Genomic DNA, 10,111 nt, shown 5'->3' with positions numbered 1-10,111 from the left:
TTGTAAGTATATAGTTAGTAATACTATTTTGTTACGGTTCATCTTGTAACTGCAATAAGCATGGAACCAGTGCCCTATATATATATTTCTTTGAATTGATTCATCATACAACATAAACTATGTCCGGTAACGGAGTAAGGGGAACATGTACGGAGGGGTTTGTATCAACTTATTTTCACGTTGCCTTTCCCTCTCCGTTTTCTTTCTGGATTACTTTGGAATTTTCATTTGCGTTTTTTTCTTCTTGCAGGATTGTTTCTTTTTTAATCAGAATTTTGTATCAGTCCTCTTCCTCAGTAAAAGACCCCAAAAGTTAGAATTTAAACTGACATATTTGCCCCTCTTGGCATATATAACAGATTAATTCACAGTTAAAGTTGACATAGATTTTATTCTGTTGGTGAATATGTGCATATCAATCAATGATAACATTATTCTGCAAGTTACATTTTGAATCTGATTTGTAATGATCTATAACTTCAAACTTTCAATACATACATGCATGTCACATGTGTCATGTGTTGGATAAATGGTGCATTCACAGTGTACATATGTATGACATAGCACAGAATCAACAATTGCAAATGGTAGGATATTGAAAAATGGTTTGATTTCTAGGTCTGGCATGACAATTTCTTTCTATTTTACATGTACAGTTAACAAAAAAAATTGATGTTTTTTGTAAAGGTGGACTGGCTGAATACGGGCCTTTGTTATATACTTTCAAGATGGAAGCTTTAATATGTCACATTCTCGAGAAACATAGATTGGGACTTATTAATTGTTTACATACTTAAAAGAATTTTTAACAGTAGATCTATATTGAGATTGTAATTGATTCTCTCTCTGGATACCCCCCTCCCCCCCACCTCTCTTTGGTCTCTTGCTTCATGTTGGTACATCTCCAATATGAGTACTTCCTTTGCATGTTTTTGAGAGAGCTCTTTATTTTTAAAAGTCCTTATTTCTCCCCATCTGTTTCTCTTTTCTCTCCCTCCCCATCTCTTAATTTTATCCTCCATATTTGTTCCATCTATCTTCTATCTGTACTCTTCTCTCTCTCTCGTCTATCTCTTTCCCTTCTCTCCCCTTCTTCTTTTCTTCTCTGCTGTCCAGGCGCGGATCCAGGATTTATTAGGGGGGGGGAGGCCCAAATTTGAAATTATGCGAGCCAAATATTGGTACGTGATGGTGACCAACAGTGACGTAATGCGGGGGGGGGGGCGAGTTTCCCCCTCCCAAGCTTTGACGTTTAATTAAATTATTAGAGAAAGAAGACGATTCGTTGTACCGTTCTCGAAAATAATTCTCGTCTGAATTTAGTTTTTCCCTCCCGCGCAAAGCTCGGAAAATTTTACGATTTATTAAATTATTAGAGAAAGGAGACGATTCGTTGTAGAGTTCTCGACTCTTAATCCTCGTCTGAATTCAGGTTCCTCCCTCCCGCGCGAAGCACGGAAGCTTTTACGATTCATTAAATTATTAGATAAAGAAGACGATTCGTTGTACTGTTCTCGACTCTTAATCCTTGTCTAAATTCAGTCCCCCCCCCCCATCCTCCTCCTGCGCGAAGCGCGGAAGATTTGACGTTTTATTAAACTATTGAAGAAAGAAGACGATTCTTTGTACCGTTCTCGACCAATAATCCTTGTCTGAATTCAGTCCCCCCCCCCCCTCCCTCCTTCCGCGCGAAGCGCGGAAGCTTTTACGTTTCATTAAATCATTAGAGAAAGAAAACTATTCGTTGTACAGTTCTCGACTCTTAATCCTTGTCTTAATTCAGTCCCCCCCCCCCCTACCCCTCCTGCGCCAAGAGCGGAAGCTTTGACGTTTTACTAAACTATTAAAGAAAGAAGACGAAAGAAGACGATTCGTTGTACCGTTCTCGACTCTTAATCCTCGTCTGAATTCAGTCGCCCCCCCCCCTTCCGCGCGAAGCGCGGAAACTTCTACGTTTCATTAAATCATTAAAGATTCGTATTACCGTTCTCGCCTCTGAATCCTCGTCTGAATTCAGTCCCCCCCCCCCCCCTCTCCTCCTGCGCGAAGCTTTGACGTTTCATTAAATTATTAGAGAAAAAAACGATGCGTTGCACCGTTCTCTGTACTCTTGATCCTTGTCTGAATTTTAAAGATGTTCTTTTAATTGATCCTTTTTCTTCCAACGTCCTCTTCCGATTTTTTAGGAGGGACCGCCCCCCCCCCCTGGCTACGCGCCTGCGGTCAGATAAACACTTTTTGATACCTTGCCCGACCCCGCAATCTCAGTGGTTTAAGGCAATACATTACGGTCAGATAAGCATTCAGGGGCCCGCCTTAGGGCCCCTGGTGGGGTGGGGTCGAGGCGGCGGAGCCGGCTCCGGAAGCTCAGGGGTTTTAGGCGTTTAATTAAGGCCAGATGAGCATTTTGTTATATACCTTATTATTTTGTGACACTGGCAGGTCACTATTTGGCGTGGGGTCCAGGGGGCGGAGCCCCCAAAAATCAGGGATTTTAGGCATTAAATTACCGTCAGATGATCATCTAAGGGCCCGCCGTAGGGCCCTAGATGGAATCCAGGGGGCAGAGCCCCCGGAAGCTTAGGGGTTTTAGGCATTTAATCACGGTCAGATGAGCATATTTTGATGCCTCATTATTTTGTTGACACTGGCAGTTAACTATTCTATTTTATTTCTCTTTAATATACTTTTTCAAAAAAAAGTGGGGGGGGGGGGAGCTCGAGGCTCTCGATCCCCGCCGTACCTCTGGCCCTGACATGTAGGAATCTCAAGAATCATATTTTTTGCCTGGCTGTAAATCTAGGAATTTGTCATTTTCCAACAAACACATACAAACGTATAATTTACTAAAAAGTGAGGAAAATTTTCGGAAATAATGTCATTTCAGCATTATTTGTAATCCACCGTTGTGGAATTAGAAATAAACCACGTTTGAATTTGATTTTCCCCAAGCCCCCCCCCCCTATCAGTACGCCATTATCTCCTCTTTTCCTTTTTTCTTTCCCTTTCCTTCCTTCTCTCTTATTTTTTTGATGGGGGGGGGGGGGGGTCAACAGCCTGGGAGGCAAGGCCCTTTCGGCCCCCGATCTCCTTCTTCCCCCTTTTCTTTTCTTCTCTCTCTTTTTTTTTTTTTTTTGCGGGGGGGGGGGCAAGGCCCGCTCGGCCCCCCTGGATCCGCGCCTGCTTCTGTCTCTCTCTCTCCCCTTGTATCCTATCTCACACCTGTATCTCGTCGCTCTTTTCTTTGAGACTTTGTCTCATCTCTCTCTCCCTCTATCTCATATATTTCTCACCCTCTCTCCTCTCTCTCATACCATCCTGTCTTTCCATCTTCAGTAATCATTCTCTTCCATGAAAAACTAAGACATTTTAGAACTGCAGCATTGACAAACAAAGTTTAATACGATAAATGATTTATATCATGATCATTCTCTTCGTAGCGGTACAAGGATTGCGTACGTCGTGCAATATACCGGTATGTGGGGGGCGCGAGACGACAGCATTGAATTACGAACATTGCTAATGCCCGCGTCACACTGTCCCGAAGATGATATAAGATGGACACACGATGAAGGAAAATTCCAAATTCGGCTCTGATCGTAAACACATCGGGCCATATCGGGCCATTCGTGAGGGCATCTGAAGCAATCGTGTGGCCGCCGTTGGATTTTTCAGGCTCCGGCAGCAACTTCGTGAGCGGTGGCAAAATCTTTGGCGTGCCAAAAAATTACCCGAAGACCTTGCGATGGTTCATTTTCGTGTTGTATTCGTGTGTCCATGTTGCCCTTCGTAAGGCCATCGTGAGGGCATCTTGTCAAATCGTGTCATCCTCGTAATGACTTCGTGTGATCATCGGTGCCATCGGGAATTTATTACCTCACGAAGACAATACGAAGGAAACAAGATGCTGTCCGAATGTCTTCGGAAGGCAACACGACTACATCAAACCCTAGCAATGCCATCGTGTAGCCATCGTATTATAGTACGATGACTTCCAGATGGGACCACGGTGTCGGCGAAGACAGCCGAATTTAAGTAGCTCAAGCGTTTCCCATGTGTCATGGTAACGTGGACATATGTTGCAATAAGCTATATTTCTCGTATCTATACTGATTTGTTTTTCAGATTCAATATATCATGTTATGGAATGGAATGTTTTATATTACATTATGTGTTTTAATTTTGTTTGTAAACTTTGTAATTCGGCTAAACGCCGCGATGAAAGTTTTATTTGAAATAAACCATTTTGAATGAATGAAAAAATAAATATATAAAGCCAGCCTCATAGCCAGAGGCTTTTTCAAGTACCTCAAAAGTGCTCTTCTTATGTAGGAAAGGTGCCCCTATAACTTCGTATGAAGTGCCATTTTTACAGAGCAAAAGGGCCCATTTTACCTTAAAAAGTGCCCATTTCACTTTTGACAAGTGCCCCCTTTACTCTGGTAATTACCCTATTCTTCCCCTTTTAATAACTACCCACTTTAACTCCCTTAAGCAAACCTTTTATTTCCACGTGTGCCCCTTTTCCAATCTTATTAGTGCCCCTTTTTCGTATGATAAGTTTTCCCATTAGAACAAGAGAGCTCCTTCTCCTTCTCATAAATGCCCCCTTTTCACCTATTAAAAGTGTCCCTTTTCATTCTCATAAGTACCCCTTTTCATATTTACTCAGTGCCTCTTTTCAGGGGCGATAAATTCCCCTTTACACCTCTGAAAATTTCCTTTTTAACAATGATCCGTGCCCCTTTTCCTTCATATAGAAACGTTGTATCATCCGTTCAATCTGACTTGCGTGCATATAACAAATAAGCATTTTTCCATGAAAAAGTGAAGTTTTTCTAAAAATGTGCGTTTCTTTCCAGCATTGGGGCGCCCGGGAGTCACTCAGGTAACATTTCATAAAGTATAATATAAAAAGACCATATGCAAATTGTCTGTACTTTTGTCGGAAAAAATAGATTTATCCAGCACAATGTCGTCTCTTTTTCCGTAGGAGAAGAGCAAAAAGCGAGTTTCAATCATACTTTGGCCGCTCTCGCAAGCTCTCACTCGTTTCACTGTGGTCAAGCGACTTTGGGACAATTAGCGGTTAACGAAAATACTAATCGTTAGCTTTCTTCTGGTATTAAACTTGTTTTGATTTATTGTATAATTTTGTCGGAATAAAGGAAACAAAGAGGCTTGACCAATAACGTAACGTCTGAATTGACCTTTTGACCTTGAATTCCGTGATGCAAGCGCACATAAACAGGTTCTAATGACGTCATCTTCGCTCAATCGGTGTCTTTTATCGTAAAATGCTACACTTTCACAATGTTTATACATCTTTTTTAATTATTAGTAAGAAAAAACACATTTTGTCTGATACCACTAATGTTTTGGGTTTTATTTAAAGAGTAATTTTAAAATAAGAGCCATTTTACTGTTCAAGTTTACTGGATCGTACCATTAAAGTCGCAGGGTAGAAAGATGAATTTTCCAACCGCGCCAAATTTGATTTACGTTCCGCCATTCTGTTAAATGGGTTTGTGTTGTTAAGAATCCACTGCTTTCTGCTCCACAAAACGTCCACATGCGGAATCATTTATCAACTAAACTATTCAAATTTATGAATGCTTCCTTCCCAGGTGTTTGTGTTGTTGAAGCATTTCATTCACCTGCTATCATTCTTTGTACTCCAATTGCCAGTACGCAAATTACATTTTGGTTTTATAGTTTCATGCGGAGTCGTTTATCAACTATATGTATTCAAATTTATGAATGCTTCCTTCCCAGGGGTGGTGTTTATGCATTTCATTCACCTGTTATTATTCTTTGTACTCCAATTATTGTTAGAATACAAAATGCATTTTGTTTTTATAGTTTCATTCAATAAAGCTATGGTCACAAATCAGAGCAGCGACCGACCGATCAGTAGCCTGCTCGGTCGCTGCTGGAATTAGGCATCGCCCAGCGATTAGGTCGGTGCCCGGGCGGCGACCGCCCAGGCACCGAGCGTATTTTGGGCGGCGAGTGAAAAGTGAGCAGGCGCCGCCCAAATTTTAACTCCGCGCTAAAACTTCAGCGGCGACCGAGCGATGCCCTAAAAACGAGCGGTGCCTGGACGGCAGCCGCTCGGTGGCTGGGCAGCCGCCGGGCAGAATTGGTTAAAAACTCGCCGCTCGGCCGCCGAGCAGTCTACTTTTGGGTAATGTGACCATAGCATAAGTAAGTCAATAAAAGAGTATGTTCTGCACGATAAAAACAATGTGTGTCCCTATTGTACAATGTAATGTGTCTCCTCATTTTGTAATAGTTAATTTACCCATTCACATAATGGAACTACCTGCCCGGTGAAGCCAGTGGCCCGTGACCCCTGAGCACTTAACACCGTACATGGGAGTCAGTTTGTGGTCAACTTCTTTTATGAGACAAATCTAAGCAAACGTTTCCATATGTCTAATAAGGGACCTATCCCCTTTTCATTAATTCCCATTATCAACTTCTCTTTTTAAACGTGCCCCTAATTTAAAATGAATATTAGGGCAATTTCTCCCAAAACTCGCTCGCTATACTCACTCGCATTGATTTCATAGATGATATAATTATGTTACTTATCAAAGGTCTTTTCAGTCTTCCGTTATGAGAATGTGAGTATAACCCCATCAGTATTGGATTTAATTATCTTTATAAGATGTAATTGTTTGCACTGCGACCTCACAAATCTTAACATTTTTCCTCGCTCGCATATGAATATTCAGACCATCATACCCAACTGCAAAGTATGATGCTTAAACAATATCTTGTTTGATGTACAAAGTGAAATAAATATTGAGAGCATCCCTGTTAATGTGACCACAATGTATTTGGGTACATACCAATGTCTAACAATTTGTAGTGAGCACTATTTTTTTTTTTTTTTTTTTTTTTTTTGCTCCCGAAAATGTAAAAATCGCGCCGGCCGAAAAGTCGCTCATTGCGTTCTGGAATGCTGAGGTGCTAAAAAAAAATTGCGTGTTGATAAATTCGTGATAATATGCAACTCATACATACATTGTAATGAAGTGGTTATACAGCACACTAAATCCAAATGGACACCTGAATTTCTTGAGCGAATATAACTGTTGAATACATCTCTTTTCCATCAGTGTTGCCCCTTACATTTTAATATTTGATGATGACGTCTAGCTAATACAAACATCCACAATTATAGCATGAACCAATGTCATAAATAGATGTACCATTTCATAATAACCAGTACCATACATACAAGTACATGAAGATGGACCATTACCATGAGACCAATCTCATAATTATATAGATGGACTGAAGCCTTTTATAGATCATACAAATATTCTTCCATGTCAATATGACAGCAAGACCCCAACAAAAAAAAGAATACACCAAAGAAAATATCTCTTACAAATATGAAATTTGTAGATATACAAATTTGTTTTATAGATAATTAGAGCACACTTTTTATGCTTACTCTCTACATCTTAGAAATCAGTAAATTGAATATCAGTCAAAACCTCTCTCAAATCACAGCATCATAAGATTTCAACCTCAAAACTTTCAATGAGAAAAAAGAAACATAGTATTCTGGCCATTGTTATCTATTTGTCAAATGAAATATGAAATATAAAGGACCACAAAGTTTGGAAATTACAAGCTAATACTGTCAGCAGAAGCAAACTGCATGTATGTGAGAAAATCCAGCCCACAAAATGGAAACCAAAACTATTTAATGACAAGAATACAGGTCTACCATCATTTAAAATAAAATCAATAGGCATATCACCCACCAGATGGCAATGAAATCGATTTTTAATTGAATAAATCTGGCCACTTTTGTCCTTCCAACAAAAATCAATAAGCAGCTCAATAACAATAATAATAATTTTCCCCTTCATAAAATTGTCCACTTCTGTCATTCATATGAAAAGTAACCTATGAAACACATGCACTTGTACCATCTACTTTTTATAACAAATTACAGCTTTTGTTTTGCTTTGGCGAGTCTGTAGATGAGTTGCGAGACATCGTCAAAGATCTCTGGTTGTACGTACTCTCTCACTCTCCCTATCCACGCCTTCAGCTTTGGTCTTCTGTCTAGCGTGCCATAGCCGCAGGGTTCCACCTGTATAACCTGTTGGTTTGTGAAAAAGATTAAATATTTTAAGTTAAAGTCGAGTACTGGTCATGCAATTACACCATGAAAGAAACTTTCTGGATGCAATTGAAAAAGGTTCATTATAGAGTATATTGAGATTTGTGATTATCAAAATGATAACTAATTATTGACGCAATTGCTTAAAGCCGCATGCAGTACACACAGGAATTTGCATATAGGACTACAAACACATTTGGCAATCAGTGGCAAGAAGGTTTGGTCCAAACAGTTCAGCTATTTCTTTATATATATTTTGAATATGAGGGCATTTGAAATGCAATCCTTTTCACCGGACATTTCTTTTGCTCTATTCTGTCAAACTGACATAACAGAATCAGCAATCTGGTAACTAATTTTGTTCCACCTTCAACGGAATTGAACATCAATATTCAACCTTTTCAGCAATGTAATTTCACATCCCAAACTCTATGTTTTCATATGTCGGGATTAAGCCTATTTACATTAAAACAAAGAAATCATCAAATTTATTCAAGATATAACACATAATTGTTTAAAATCACAATTTAATTACACGGAGGAAGAACCATGATATTATAATCTAAAGGTTTCGCATACCCCAACTGCCTCCATTATGCCCAATTTTTCTTTTAATGTAATTCAGATGAATCAGATTACTTATAGATGCACTGGAAAATCTGTTGGGAGCCGTAAAGGTACATGTATTAGCACTGTGTTAGAAGATGCTTTTCTGGTTCTGAGAAGATGAATTATGCAGTTTGTGTTCTAGTCACTTTTTTATGTGCCATATAATTCTGCAAAGCTACAAGAAATACAGAATGACCTTCTTGTTTCTAATAATTATCGTAATAAGACGCAGAATAACTTAAATATACATTGTACATGTATATACCTCAATAATCTTTATACATTTGACAACCAAATTATTTATACCGCTTGCAATTTTGATGTATTTTTTCTTCTTCTTGTTACTCAAGAAAGAAAGCTGGACTGGCTGAATACTTTTGAGTGTAAGCTTTCATGTCACATTCTTAAGAAACATAAATTGGGACAAGTTATTTATCACATACCGGTACTTTAAAACTTACAAAACAAGGTAAAGGTATGAATAATTTAGTTGTTGAAGGTATAGACCAGTTCTGGTCATGCGATTGCATTGTGAAAGAAACGTTGTGGAATCGATCGGTAAGGTTGATCATCTAGCATATAAGTATTGGTGTATACTGCAAGGTTCCGGAATCATCAAAATGATAAGAAATTTGGCCCAGTCTTGGTAAAGTGATAAGCACTGTACACAGAAAGATGTATATGGTACTACCCTATATCTATTCAGTCCGGATATATATAATAATTTACCAAATCTATCAATAAGTAGGCGGTTTCCCGTCAAAATTTGTATCGTCACGTATGACGTATTAGTCAAAACATATTCTTTCACATGACTGGTAATAAGAGCTTCCATTTCATTTTTTGAGAGGGGGGCGTTTCCAAAACTGGTCCATGTAAATCATCAAGGTACCTCGTTGACGCCAAACAGGTCTGCGATGCTGATATCATACCCACACAGGAAAGGTTTTTCCTGGAGGAAGTGCTTTTCTAAGTTGTCTAAGGTTTCTTCCATTCTCTGGATGTCTGGTGCAAGGGCCACAGGGTCTGGTGGGGTGCCCGTCATCCGGGGGAAGATCACCTGTGAAAAGGAGGAGACCGGTAGGGTGTTATTTAACTTAAAGCCCCACTGTACTACTTGCAGCTACTTGCTCCCTCTATGTAGAAAACAATGCCTAATCAGTGTCGGTTGGTCCCTCATGATCCTCTTTTTCTTATGTTAATTGAGAGCTGAGTTGATGAGATAGCCACCTGTCAGTGACCTCCCTGGGTGGTCTAATACCTCCTAGCCATACTAGTACAGAGCGAGGGAGAGAGAGGGGGGCAGGGAGAGGAACAGGGTGTGGGAGAGAGGGAAAATAGAGACATAGGGTG

General features: G+C 39.6%; 1 protein-coding gene across 1 annotated transcript; it reads right to left on the bottom strand.

The window, feature by feature from the left end:
- Window positions 1-7,972: 7,972 nt before the first annotated feature.
- On the bottom strand, window positions 7,973-9,851 carry LOC115920024 (glutathione S-transferase theta-1-like). The gene is made up of 2 exons (XM_030974878.1): window positions 9,651-9,851; window positions 7,973-8,128 (listed from the first exon to the last, which is right to left on the bottom strand). The coding sequence occupies exons 1-2, from the start codon at window positions 9,801-9,803 to the stop codon at window positions 7,973-7,975; spliced, it is 309 nt and encodes a 102-aa protein (XP_030830738.1). The 5' UTR covers window positions 9,804-9,851.
- Window positions 9,852-10,111: the final 260 nt, after the last annotated feature.

The sequence above is a fragment of the Strongylocentrotus purpuratus genome, unplaced genomic scaffold, assembly GCF_000002235.5.
Source record: "Strongylocentrotus purpuratus isolate Spur 01 unplaced genomic scaffold, Spur_5.0 spur5_contig_867, whole genome shotgun sequence".
NCBI lineage: Eukaryota > Metazoa > Echinodermata > Echinoidea > Camarodonta > Strongylocentrotidae > Strongylocentrotus > Strongylocentrotus purpuratus.
This window is presented reverse-complemented; position numbering and strand designations above follow the sequence as displayed.